Genomic DNA, 14329 nt, shown 5'->3' on the forward strand with positions numbered 1-14329 from the left:
GGAGCTATAGACTTGTCAATTTTGTTGGTCTTTTTTGAGCAATCAACTTCCGGTTTTATTGTTTTCCCCATGATTTAATTCCCTATTTCATTTACCTCTAATCTTTAATATGCCCTTCCTCTCCTAGCTCTGTGTTTAGTTTGCTCTTTTTCTAGTTCTTTAAGCTGTAAAGCTAGCTGTTGATTTAAAACTGTTTTTCAATGTTAGTGATTATAAATTCTCCCCTTAGCACCATTTACAATGCATCTGTAGTTTTGTTTTGTTGTTGTTGTTTGTTTCTAATATTTTCTAATTTCCCATGTGGTTTCTTCTTTGAACCAATTGTTGTTCAACAGTGTGTTGTTTAATTGCAACAATAGAGTTAATTTTCCAGTTTTCCTTGTTATTGATTTCTAATTTAATCCTATTGTGGTTAGAGAAGCCACTTTGTATATCCCTTTAACAAAATCTACTGAGGAATTCTCTGGTGGTTCAGCAGTTAAGTACTCAAGGTGCCACTGCTATGGCTCAGGTCATTGCTGTGGTTGGTCAGTCCCTGGCCTGGAAATTTCCAGATGTCATGAGTGTGGCCTAAATAGACAGATTAATCAATCAATCAGAAATCTCTTGAAACAATTTGTGGCCTGACATCTATGGTCTTTTTTGGAAAATACTCCATGTGCTCTTGAGATGAATATGTATGCTGTTATTGGCTGGAGCATTCTGTATATGTCTGCTAGATCAAATTGGTTATTGTGTTAAGTACTACATTTCCTCAATTATTTGATTACACTATCCACTATCATAATTACAGTTCTGAAGTCTCCAACTATTTTTTAGTTATCTATTTATTTCTCCCTTCAACATTATAAGTTTTTGTTCATATATTTTGATGGTCATTCAGTGTATAAATGTTTATAATTGTTGTATCATTTTGCTCTATTGAAACTTTTGTTTTTTTTTTTAATCTCTTGTAACTTTTTTTTGACCTAAAGTCTAGTTTTTTGATATTAGTATAGCCACACCTGATCTTTTGGTTTCTATTTACATCAAATATCTTTTCTGACAGTTTCATATTTTATCTTTGAATCTAAAGTGACTCTTTTGTAGACAGCACATAGTTAGATCATGTACTTGAATCCATTCACCCAATCTTGATGTTTTGCTTTGACTGGAGACTTTATACTTAATTACTGAAAAGGAGGGACTTCTGTCATTTTGCTTGTTATCTATATGCCTTCCATCTTTTTTTGGGGGGGGCTCATTCCATCCATTACTGTTTTCCTTCATATTTAATTTTTTGTACTGAAATGTTTAAATTACTTTCTCATTTCCTTTTGTGTATATTCTATAGCTCTTTTCCTTGTGCTTACATGGAGTTCACATTCAACATCTTATAATTATAACCTTAGAATTTATACTAGCTTAATTTCAAAACATACAAAATTGCTTTACAGCTCTGTCTCCAGTCATCTTGTTTGTTGAGGTCCCCAAATATACCTTTATACACTGCGTGCCCCTAAATAAATATTTTTAAAGCATTAACCCCTTAAATTATGTAGAAAATAACATATGGAATTACAAACCACAGTTACAATACCAGCTTATAGACTCACAATTGTCTTTCCAATGTATTAGTCTGTTAAATCATGCAAACAAGTATAGTAACAAACCACTGTTACAATACTAACTTATAACTGTTCATATATTTCCCTTTATTGAAATCTGTATTTCTCCATATGGCTTTGAGTTACTGCCATGTTTTTTCATTTTACACTTCAAAAATGCCTTTAGCATTTCCTGCAGGGCAGGTATAGTGGTAACAAATTCTTTGCACTTTAAGAAATGTCCTTACTTTTGAAAAATGTTTTGCCAGATTCTGGAGATATCTGCTGATAATCTTATTGAGAATCCTTTGTCTGTGACAATTCACCTTTATTTTTCTTAAGTTTTATCATGTTTTATTTTTCCTTTTTGGATGGACCCATCACACGTGTAAGTTCCCAGGCTAGGGATCAAACCACCCCACAGCAGCAACCTGAGTTACAGCAGTACAGCTCTGGATCCTTAACCTGCTGGTGCACAAGGGAACTCCTGTTTTATTATGTTTGGATGTGGGTATTTTGAGTCCATCTTACTTGGAATTTGTTGAACTTCTTATATATTAATAGTCATAACTTTTATCAGATTCAGGAAGTTTTCAGCCATTATTTCTTCAAATATCAGCTGTCTTTTCCTTTTTCTCCTTGGACTCCCACAATGTGTATGTTGGTCTGCTTGACAGTTTCCCATAGGACTTTTAAATTGTGTTCACTTTTCTTCAATCTTTTGTCTGTTCCTCGGACTTCATAATTTCCATTGTTGAAAGTTTGCTGATTTTTCATTCTGCATAATCACATCTTCCTGGGAAAACCTCTAGTGAATTTTTCATTTCAGTTACTGTACTTTGCAGCTCCAAGAATTCTTTGGTTTTAGATATTTATAGATATTTCCATTTTATTCACACATTGTTTTGCTTTTACTTCCTCCTTCCACCACATTTCTCCACATTTTCTATTAGTTCCCTGAGCATTTTAAGAACAGTTATTTTAAAGTTTCTGTATAGTATATCTGTCATTAGGTCTTCTTCAGGGATAGTTTCAGTTCATTTTTATTTTCTTATTTATCTTTGAATCACCCACACTTTCTTGTTCCTCTGTATGCCTTGAGATTTTGTTTGTTGAAAACTGGACATTTGAATTTAACATTATGATAACTCTGAAATTCAGATTCTCCCTCTTCCACATGGTTTGCTGGCTTTTTTTAAAGTATTAGTATTTTTATTGCTTTTAAAAAATTGTTTTATGCTGTTTCTGCACCAAGGATCACTAAAGTATAATATCTTAGCTCTTAGATTTTTGTGTCTTTTTCTGAAGTTAGTAGTCAATGTCTAATTTTCCCCATATGAGCAGTTGTTTTTGAATGTCCTAGTCTTTAAGCATGCCTGGCTCCCAAAAGGGGAAAAAGAGAAAAATAAAAAAGGGAAGAAAAATAGGGTGTCTGCCTTATTATTCACCTGGAAGTCCATTCATTAGTTTAGAGGCATGTCTTACAAAAATGGATGTACAACCATGGCTGCCAACCTCTTTGAACCTTTGTGATAGAAAGCAGTAATTAATGATTAGAACATAGATTCCCAATATTTAGAGCTCAGGGTCCTTTTTGCCTACCCTGACTCTAACCAGCTGTGTGAAAGGTGCTCCAGGATACATACATGGCTACCTGCCACATGGCAGAGTTTGATGGATGGGTAGTTGCTACTATGCTAAGAGCTGAAATTGACCTAAATTAACTACAATTTTATTGTCCAAGACTTTCCCTGGAAGTTGCAAGCCTTTACTAGACCCATAAGTTCCAAAACAGTGACATCAGACTGGTACTGCCAGTGCAGTTGTTTCTGTGGGGAGATTGATTCCTGAGACTTCCTACTCTGCCACCTTTCCAAAATTCTCTCATGTATAGTTTTAGAGTGAATGTAATTTTTTTGTTCTTCTTGGACACTTAGAAGTGTGATGGGTAGGTCACTTGTTAAGTGCATGTTTAATCTTTTAACAAACTTTCCAAAATTGTTTTGCACAGCAGATACATCATTTTGTACTTTCACTAGCAATGTATGGGAGCTTAGTTGGACAACTCTTGGTGCTATCAGAATTTATTTTAAGCCATTCTAATAAGTATGTGGTGCCATCTTATTCTGGCTGTATATTTTCCTAATGGTTGATGATGTCCATCTGCTTATTTGCCATCATAAACCTTTGAAGTGCCTTCATATTTACTGTCCATTTTTGGCTTTTTTTGTTGTTGTTGTTACTGAGATATAAGTTCCTTATATATTCTGGTTACTCTCCTTTGTCAAATACATGCTTTACAAAGATTTCTCCCATTCTATGGCTTGCTCTTCTTTTCTAGCAGTGTCTTCTGAACAAGATTTTTATTTGAAGACCAATTTATCCTTTTTTATATATAAATGGATCAATCTTTTGATGTTATACATATATAAGAACTTAAATAAGTTATATATAAGCGTCTAGGTCCCACAGACATTTTTTTCTTATAATTTTCATAGTTTTAGATTTTATATTTGGGCCTAAAATTTATTTTGAAAATATTTTTGTGTGACAGAAATGTATTGATACCATTTTTTTGGGGGGAATACATCTCATATTCAAATGACTATCCTTTTCCACTGAGTTGGCTTATTAATTTACCATACTTGTGTGGGTCTATTTCTAGACTTTCTTGTTCCATTGATTTATGTGTCTATTCTCTGCCAAATATGACACTATTTATTATAACTTTATAGTAAGACTTAGAATTCTGTAGTCTAAGTCATATAATTTTGTCTTGATATTGTGTCAGCTATTCTAGCTCTGTTGCTTTTCCAAAGAAACTTGAAAGTCAACTTGATAATATCAACAAAATATCCTGCTAGAATTTTTTTATTTGAAATCAGTCTATTTGGGAAGAGATGGCATAATAATTGTCTTTTGAACCATGTATACAGTACCTCTCTCCCTTTACTTAAGCCTTCCTCACTTTTTATTATCAAAATTTGGTGGAAGGTTTGCAGCATACAGGTGTAGTACATATTTTGGTAGACTTTATTATTTCTGTTTTGGTACTACTGCAAATGTAATTGTAGACAAAAATTTCAATGTCTAGTTGCTCATTGCTAGTGCACAGATAGACAATTGTATTCTACATATTTATTTTAATCTTACAATCAGTTGTAGGAGTGTTTTAATCCTTTGGAATTTTCAACATAAACACGTCATCTCTGTCAAGGAATAATTTTACCTCATAATTTCCAATTTACAAAGATTTTCTTTTTCGTTTTATGCAATGGCTGTCAGCGAGAAGCTGAATACTAATAGTGAGTGTCTACTTCCTTGCCTAATTTCTCCTTTTCTTAGGAGGAAAACATTTAGCCTTTAATAATGAAGTATTAAGACACCAAGAGGTTTTGTAGACACTTTTAACTTAAGGACGCCCTTTTCTAGTGCTAGCTTGCTGAGCTATTAAGAATGGATGTTCAATTGTCAAATACTTTTTACATTAAGAAAATCATATGCTTTTCCTTCTTTAGTCTGTTGATAAATAACATTTATTCATTTTCAAAGGTTCAACAGCCTGCATTTTGCAGGATAAACTTCATTTGGCCATGATTTATAATCCTTTTTATATATTGCCGATTCAACTTGCTCATATATTGTTGAGGATTTCTGCATATACACTAATAAGATACAGTGATATGTACTTTTCTCGTCCTTTGTCTTATTTACTATCAAGATAAATTCAGGCCTCTTAAAATGAATTCAGAAGTGTTCTGTTGTATAGAATTGTTGGTTCCTTCATTTAATGTTTGGTAGAATTCATCAGTGAAGTTATCCAGGGCTTCAGGAAGATTTTTTAACCACAAAGTAAACTTATTAGATATAGAATTGTTGAGATTACCTACTTCTCAAGTAAGTTTTACTTGCCACTTTCAAGAAGTTGGCCCATTTCACCAAGGTTAAATTTATGGAAATAACTTAAATATTAGTAAAGGAAACTAAACTTTACAATATCTACTAATATACAGTTGAAGTTCAGCAGGAAACTTCTCCATTCCTCACAAAAGGAAGTGTTCTTATAGGTTGGCAAATGTCAAATAATTACTATATCTAAACATTAATGCAATGCCTTTTGAATTTTAGGTACTTAATAGGTAGTAATTCCTTTCCCTTACTTCCTTTAGAAGACTTAATCTCTCTTGACATTGATTTTGAAGGAGTGTCATTTGCATAATAAATATTTTTCAAATCATCTAAAATAGCTACTTGAATGGTACTGCTTTTGTTTGGTGATTTACTTAAACAGGATTATGCTGACTCTGTTTATGTTATTAATATAGTAGGAGGCAGCACCAAGACTAGACTGAGAGAAAGAGCTCTTGGATTACTCTGAGAGTTTATGCCTCCTTAAAGTCCACACCCTAGGAGATTCCTTCTCTTTACACTGGTCCCAGCCCTTATGAAAAGAATAAATGGATAACAACCACATGGCAGTAAGAGTTTTATTTATTGTATACTGTAGTAAAACATTTGCTTTTGGCTGCCTAATACCTAAGTTTCTCTTTTGATTTCACAATGCTATGCTTTTCCTTCAAAAAACAAGCCCATTCCTAACTGTCATTTCAAGTGGTTTATATGAAACTTCTCACCTCAGAGGTGACACATGTGATCTACACCTGGCCAGCGTGTCAAATCCCTCCAACAAAAGAAAAAGAAAAATATATTTATTGTTTAAATAGTAACTGAAAAATTTAATGACAGACTAGCTATTAGGGCTTTTGCTATGGGATCAAATTATAAGTACTTCTCCATCTCCACGATGACTTTTTTAAAAAACTCATGGATAATAAGCTATCATCAAGATAATGGTTAGCAGCCTCATCCAGAGCTCTATGAGGGAGGGAGGAGGGCACTGCTGTTTCTGTACAAGCCCTAGAAATCTTTCCGATTATACTTACTTGGGTCACATGCTCAGCTTATGAAGTAATCATCGGGACAGAACATACATTGTCCATAAAAAGGTTAATTCCTAGACACCAAAGATCCTAAACTTGTCAAATAGTCTTGTGCTCCCTAAGTGTGGCATAGAAGCATTCTGGGCATCTCAGTGATAATCAAAGTGGAAAAAAAATGGTTTTACCTAAGACCTCAGAATTTTTTATATTACCTTCACAATTAGAGTGAGCTGAGGAACCACCACAACCACCAAGAGAGCTAACGTTTATTGAAAACTTGAAATTTTATTGAAAACTTTATATATATGTATATATATATAAAACCAGGCTTGTTTTTTAAGTATTATATATTAATCTAATCATCTTTACAACAACCCTAAGGTAAGAACTTTATTATCCTCATGAAAATTGATTTAAAAAAGGTACAGAACTTGCCCAAAGCCATAAAGCAATTAAGCTATAGATACAAGCTTTGAATTTAGAACTTACACTTGTAAAACCACAGTTAACACACTATTTCTCAGTAGACTATTTAGGCTGATTTCCTGTCACTGTGGCAGGGGACAGCTAAGCTTTAAGTTGATTTTTAAAAATATTTTTTTTGTATACCTGACAGACTTAAGTGTTCTAAGTAATTTTACTTTGCTTTTGGCTCAATATGCCTTTTATAATTCTTGATAATTTCAAAATCCACTTAGATGATCCTTTCAACACGGTTTCTCAATTTCTTGAATTCATCTTTCCACGACCCTGCTTTCATTCAACTACCATGTTCACATCCTAAAACTTAGTCACTAATTACTGTACTCTAATATTGTCATTTTCAGTTGCTTACTCTTATTTCAACCTCCCAAATTTCTAGTTTCTACCTCTAGTAATTAACTACAATACAATCTTCAACCACACCACACTGCAATTTCAATGGATTTCATTTATCTACCTACCACCAGCATTTTCTCACTTTGCTCTTAAAAGGATTACTTTCCATGTCTCTCCCTTATAATTGTTTCCTTGATTACATCAACATCTTTCCCCTTCTCCCTCTTTGTTGTATTCACCTGGGAAAATTCCAACTTCAGTTAAATTAGACTCCCTGTGTCTATTAAAGGATAGCACCAAGGTTAAATATAACTGAGGAAAGAGATAAAAACACATTGACTGGTCTCACTTAACTTAACCATGGACCTCAAGCAGACACTTTAAGTACTATTTAACAATCCTTCTAAGAATCTGTTCATTCTCTCATTTTCCTAAATACATATTTTTTTCTTTCATCAATCCAACACATTTCTTCCCAACATATCTTCTTACTTTGTGACCTTGCTTCCTATTTCACTGAGAAAATATAACAAAACTTTTGTAAGTACCTACTATACATCCATACCAAACTAAAAATATCTAGACCTACTTATCTGCCCTTCCTTCCACTTTATTAAATGAGCTGTGTACAGACCCATCTTTAAAACTAATCCTTCTATTTGTACACAATGTCTATGGCTCTAACAATATTGCTCTCCTTCCTGAATCACTGTTTCTGTTTTTTTCTCTACTAGATTAGTCCTATTAACATAAAAAGCTGTTATTTCTTCAATCTTTATAAAACAACAACAAAAGCCTTCTTGATACTATACCCCTCTATATTAATAGGTCATTTCACTATTTCCCTGGAGAGCAAAACTCCTTAATTGTTCCCTTCAGAACTCTTCTTTTTTGCTTCATCCACAGATCTGACTAACAAATAACCCCTTCCTAGTTGACATTCTTTATCTTGGCTCTATTTCTTGTCATTCTTTAATGTTTTCTTATCTCTTTGCTATCCAAACATTAGCATGTCCCAAGGTTCCTCTAATTCCTATCTTTAAATTTTTCATTCACCTTATTTGAAGAAAGCTATGAGTAAAAAAAGAAACTGTTTCATAGCATTATTCTAGCAAAGACCTAAGTGACTCTAAGGTGAAAACTGTTATTATTATATACTCACAAGGGAGTATCAGAACAAATTAAATGAAACATACCAAGTTTTGCTACTTAAATACAGCTAATTTCGCTAAGGAAACAGAAAAATTTTACATGGGAAACAGTTACACCACTAAGTGACATTCTGATCTGATACATAAAAAATGGAAGACTAAGTAGGCAAGAATATAAGCTTCCTAACCTGCAAAAAAATCCCACACTATTAAAAAAATCAAATTTAACAAAAAAAAAAAATCATTAAAACTCACAGCCAAACAAAATCACTCCTAAAATAATTACAAGATATAAGAAATAAAATTACCCTTAAAAAAGTGTGTTAAATATGTGCATTGATATGCAGGTAGGAATGAAAAAACGGTAATATGTGTAATCATAAAGTAAAATTTATATTTAGTACTGTAAAATTATCTTAGTAAAAAGATTATGTAATTATCAAGTTATGCTTTCCTTAATGCATAAAACAAAGAAAAATTAAGAACATTATTTTATTGGAAAGAAAATAATTTATTTTATGTGAGGAAGATGATTAAAATACATGTGATATATCTCTAATAGCCTGATTTAAATGAGTATAAATTTAATTTTTAAATACACTTTAAAAGCTGTTACGCACAGTTCCATCGTCCAGGTAGTCAATTTCATCTCTCCAAAGCTGGAAAGTACTTGAAAGATATGGAATTCAAAAGGAACCTAAAACACCATAAAAATTAATTAAAAGTAATGATTATAAAACAGTTCAATAGTTTTAAAATAACTAAAAGCTAAAACATTTATATTCAGAAAATTAGTGAATCATGTCAGAACAAAATTTTGTTTAAACAGTTAACAGAAACTGACCTATAAAAAATATAATATTTTACTTGAGTCTATAGGAAAAAGCAACAGCAATTTCAATATCTATAACTTTTTATACTCAGGGTGATACTAACAGAATTTTGCGTTGTTTTCATGGTACTACTAATAGCAGGATTTGCAAGAAAGAGGTGTAGAGGCTCAAATGCTTTATTTTCCTACTGATAAAAATTTAGATGGCCAGGTTGGTATTCTTGAATCCACCTAACCATTTTAATCTAACTAATCAGTCCTTAGAACTACTAAGGGCCCTTTCAAATCAGATTCTTGGTCCTAATCCCAGATACTCTGATTTATCAGTTCTAGGATAGAGTCCAGGAAACTTGCTCAGAAGTTCTCAACCTTGACTGCATATTAGAATCAAAATTTTGAGATTTAAAAACGCTAATATCTATGTTGAAATCTAGACCAATTAAATCAAAACTCTGAGGAAGAAACACAGGCATAAGTATATTTTTTAGTTTACTACGTCATTTTATATAATCAGTATTTTTAAAAAACTTCCACAGATCATTCCAATATGTAGCCAAGACTGAGAACCACACTGTTTTGTGTGGTTCTTATTATCAAATAGTCTGTAAACCCCTGCACTTACATACCTACCAGATTTGTTTCTTTCCACTTAATGTGCTACCCTGAATCAATGTTATGTCTTCTCTCTGTTACTCTTACTCCTTTTGCTTAGTTTAGAAAAAGAAAGAGGAAAAAAGATACTTCTACTTGCTATCTCAAAGATTTCAATAGTAAAACCTCAGATGTAAGGTCTGCTACTCTTACTTGGAATTTACACTGAAATCCAGTTACTTCACTTTTCAACGTACGTACTTTTTAAAAGGAAAAAATAACAAAAAAACCTTTCCCTGAATTTTACAACACATTATATAGCACACCTAAAACCAGATACATCATGAAACAGAAAGCATTATGTTACTGAATTTTAGGCTTAGAAAATACATGGATTAAAGAAACAAGACTAAAATCTGTATTAAAGTAAATGTATACATTCTCCAAGTAAATAAGTTGACCTGATTCACTAACTTTCCCTGGAAAAATTACATAACCTAAAAGACAGCATAGAAAATTCAACAACAAATCTAAAAACCATGTAAAAGATTTGCTTAATTAACAGATAATTTTAGAAATACTTCATTTCAATGCACTGTAAAAGATTATTGCTTAAGGTGAATTAATGGGTGGAGGAAAGACAAAACATTTCTGGAAAAATCAAAAAACACTGCCCCAAAAAGGATACAACAAGAAAGGATACACTTTGTATGACAGTATTACAGCAGTATTTACGCAGGAATGCTTCTAAAGAAGAACAGCAGAATGCAGTTTAATTTTTTTCTATTTTTGATGTTAGGTTTACAAATAAATGATTTTTTAAAAACACACTGAAAATTGTTTTCATCTGTTCTTCTAAGGTATTTGTAAGCTCTGACTACACCCGTATAGATAATTTACAACAAATATATCCAAATATTCAAGGTACCTCCCAAAAGGAACACTGAAGAAAATTTTCCTTATATAATTTTTTTTCATCAGAAATTCTGGCCCATTTATTTCATGTCATTTCAGTATACTAGGGCAGAGAGATTTAAAATAAAATAAAAAACAAAAGGAATATATTTTCCATGTATCTTTCTTAACAGTATGACATAAACTTTTATGTTTAATGCTTAATTCTACCATTTTTAATCATTATATTAGATATGGATTAAAATTACTTATTTGAAGAAGACTTCATTCCCAAAAAATATGCATATATTTTTAAGAAGTGTACAATCAGTAATTAGGAATGCAAATTCTTAGGTCCCATCAAGGGTAACCAATTTGTCCTGACTCAGCAAACACTTTTTTAGAGTGAGCATTAAGGGCCAATGTCCTGGAAAACCTCTAATTATAGGAAAACTGGGGAGGACTGGCTATCCAAGGCCTAATGTCCCCTGCAGACCTACTGAATCACAAACTCTGAATGGGGCTGAGGCGAAGCCCAGTAATCTGTATATTACCAAATCCTCTATGATTATAATACACATTAAAATTTAAGAATTGGGAGATTTATGAATACTCTATCAAGCTTTTATCCATCCTTAATATCATCTAAATAAGGTCATGTCCTTTAATTATATTATGTCCACACTTACCTTTATTAACTTTTAGCACTTTCTTTTTCCTTCTTTAGAATCTTGTTTTGGTCTAGCAGATCGAGCAAATTGCTAATATTTAAAAATTAAGGTTTCCTTCATATGAAAGCAATCTTTTCTAAATTATTACGTACTTCCTAATGTAGGAGTACAGTTTTTAATCTATTCTTTAAGTTTGTCTTCCTACTCTCAGTCATTTGTGAAGTTTTTGTTGACTGCCTCCTAGCTTCAGGATCTGGAGGAAGAGGTAAAAAGTTTATATTTACCTTTTCTTTTACAACCATTTTTTACACCTGGACCTTTGCTCTTTCATTTATCCCAGTGATCTCTAGTTTGAGGTACATTAACTGCAGAAGGCAGCATGATTAAATGCTGCTGAAAGCAGGCTGGCTAATCAATGATATATTTTGGTTATTAAAATTCTCAAGCATAAATGGGAATTACAATAAAATAAAATATAAAATAATAAACTACAATGAATCTGACCTTTCTTTAATGATTCTAAATGTACTTCTTGACACTGTGGTCTCTTTAGCTTAGCACGAGTATGTATATACTTTTAAGCTGTATTAAGTAAAATGATTAGACTCGGTTAATTTTAATAACCTTATAATGCTTACTTTCTAAGAAAAATCTAAACACTTTCATCTGACTCAATTAAATATATCCATAACTGAGCTAGAATGCCAGCTGCTGAGATTTCTAAAGGGTTATATAAAAAACGGTTTCAATTATACCTTTACTCCTAAAAACCACACAGTCTTATAACAGACTGATTTGAAGGATACAACTACCATAGGTTTTCCAAAAAGAACATATCCATTAGCTTCCTTTAATGCTTTTGCTGCTGCTTTTTCATTTGGAAGTCCAATGAATGCTTGTCCTTTCATGCGACCTTCTTTCATCAAGCGTATATCAAACCTAGAAGTCAAGGAAGAAAGGATGGTTTGGCGTCAAAGAATGTCAAAGCAGGAGTTCCTGTCATGGTTTACGGTAACGAACACAACTAGTATTCATGAGGACAGGGGTTCGATCTCTGGCCTCATTCAGTGGGTTAAGGATCTGGTGGTGGTGTAAGCTGTGGTGTTGGCGGCAGACGTGGCTCTGATCTGGCGCTGCTGTGGCTACAGTGTAGGCTGGCAGCTATAGCTTCAATTCAACCCCTCGCCTGAAAGCTTCCATATGCCAGGTGTGCAGCCCTTAAAAAAAAAGAAAGAAAGAATGTCAAAGAATTCTGATGAATTCTGGGAATGTGTTGAGCAATTTAAAATTTTGTTATTTTGGAGTAAAAATGACTATAATATCTGACTAGTATGTTAATTACTCAGGCTTTCTAAAATTGATTCTATAATAGGTAATGTATGTTTGAATTGGGTTATCTTTTCTTAGGTATTATAAATGCATGTGACTTAAAAATTTTATTATTAGCAACTATAAAAGCAAACTGTTAAAGTTTTTATTTCATAGATTTACTTTTACGAAATGTCATGCACTCAATTCAAAACTACTTACTCGAGTGACAAAAACAAGTATACAAACGAGAATAGATGGGCTGTCATGACAGGAACTACAGAAAAGTAACATGGAATTTCAGATCAGGAAGAGACTTCACTGATCTAGTCAAAATCACCATTTTACAGAGACTGAGTGACTTCTTCATGGTCACACAGACAGCTAAAGTTAGAGGTAAAAACATGAACCAGATTTTTGTATTCCAAGTGTGGTCTTCTATAATCTAGTGTACTCATTCCTCAGCATTTTGAGGGAGAAAACCATACTAAAACTACTTAAAAAAAAGACTGTAATTTACAACTAAAGTACTACTTGCCATTTTGATAGTCTATAAGACTAGCAAAAGCATATAAAGAATTTTATAAGTATCCAAAATGCAGTGAAATTTTTTCTAAAAAAAATCACATGACCAGTCCCACAGGAAACAATTATTTATTATTTTGATGTGTACAGATTTCTCAATATAGACTTGTTTCCCCCTAAAATTCAAATGGCAGGTAATACTAGAAATAGAAAGGATGCATATTCATACACATTTTTAATATACACACAATACATATAAGGTATATATTTACATGTGATACATATACACATACACACATTCATATTTTTTTTTCTTGTCTTTTTGCTATTTCTTTGGGCCGCTCCCGCGGCATATGGAGGTTCCAGGCTAGGGGTCTCATCGGAGCTGTAGCCACCAGCCTATGCCAGAGCCACAGCAACTCGGGATCTGAGCGGCGTCTGCAACCTACACCACAGCTCACGGCAACGCTGGATCCTTAACCCATTGAGCAAGGGCAGGGACCGAACCCGCAACCTCATGGTTCCTAGTCGGATTCGTTAACCACTGCACCATGACGGGAACTCCCACACATTCATATTTTTAAAGTTTTTATTTTTTCTCCTCATGATCAGGATCCAAAGTCAGCAAGAAGAAAAATGGCCAGTATTTTGCATTACCAGCAAAAGAAACTAAATATTCTTTTAGGAAGAGCTATCTGTCACTAATGAACATAAATGGACAATTTTAAGATATGGTGCTTCTTGTGCATGCCTGTATAAAAAGGTTAACATCCCAGATAAGACTTTAAAAATATTAGTTTCACATGAAGATTAAATCAAAATTACCTATTTAGAGTGACTTCTCTATTTTACCTCCATTCAAAAGCCTCTCTCCTTACATTTTCTAATTTTCTTTACTTCTAATTTTATGGTCATACGTACTCTGGAGTTAATTAATTATAAAATTTTAATCAAATTCTAACTCTAAACATAAATGTTTGTATCATTCACAAATCATATCCCTCCCTTTTGC

At 32.8% G+C, this 14329-nt stretch overlaps 1 protein-coding gene and 1 pseudogene across 7 annotated transcripts in view; both read right to left on the reverse strand.

Moving 5' to 3' along the window:
* LOC100522672 overlaps nucleotides 1-9193 on the reverse strand; it is a 34254-nt pseudogene extending 25061 nt beyond the window's left edge. The window contains exon 1 of the transcript XR_002343548.1: nucleotides 9117-9193. The product of XR_002343548.1 is annotated as a pancreatic alpha-amylase-like (transcript). The remainder of the gene's footprint in view (nucleotides 1-9116) is intronic.
* RNPC3 (RNA binding region (RNP1, RRM) containing 3) overlaps nucleotides 2784-14329 on the reverse strand; it is a 32404-nt gene continuing 20858 nt past the window's right edge. For 2 of the 6 annotated variants that reach the window (XM_013997339.2, XM_005663631.3), the window contains exons 13-15: nucleotides 12291-12423; nucleotides 11503-11574; nucleotides 6060-10666 (exon numbers count right to left, since the gene is read on the reverse strand). In XM_013997339.2, coding sequence (XP_013852793.2) covers nucleotides 11515-11574; nucleotides 12291-12423 — 193 coding nt within the window. In that variant the 3' untranslated portion in view covers nucleotides 6060-10666; nucleotides 11503-11514. Of the gene's footprint in view, nucleotides 10667-11502; nucleotides 11575-12290; nucleotides 12424-14329 lie in introns of all 6 variants that reach the window. The other 4 variants (XR_002343546.1, XR_001308495.2, XR_001308496.2 and 1 more) reach the window with 4 other exon arrangements.

This window comes from Sus scrofa, chromosome 4 (assembly GCF_000003025.6).
Source record: "Sus scrofa isolate TJ Tabasco breed Duroc chromosome 4, Sscrofa11.1, whole genome shotgun sequence".
NCBI classification, from domain to species: domain Eukaryota; kingdom Metazoa; phylum Chordata; class Mammalia; order Artiodactyla; family Suidae; genus Sus; species Sus scrofa.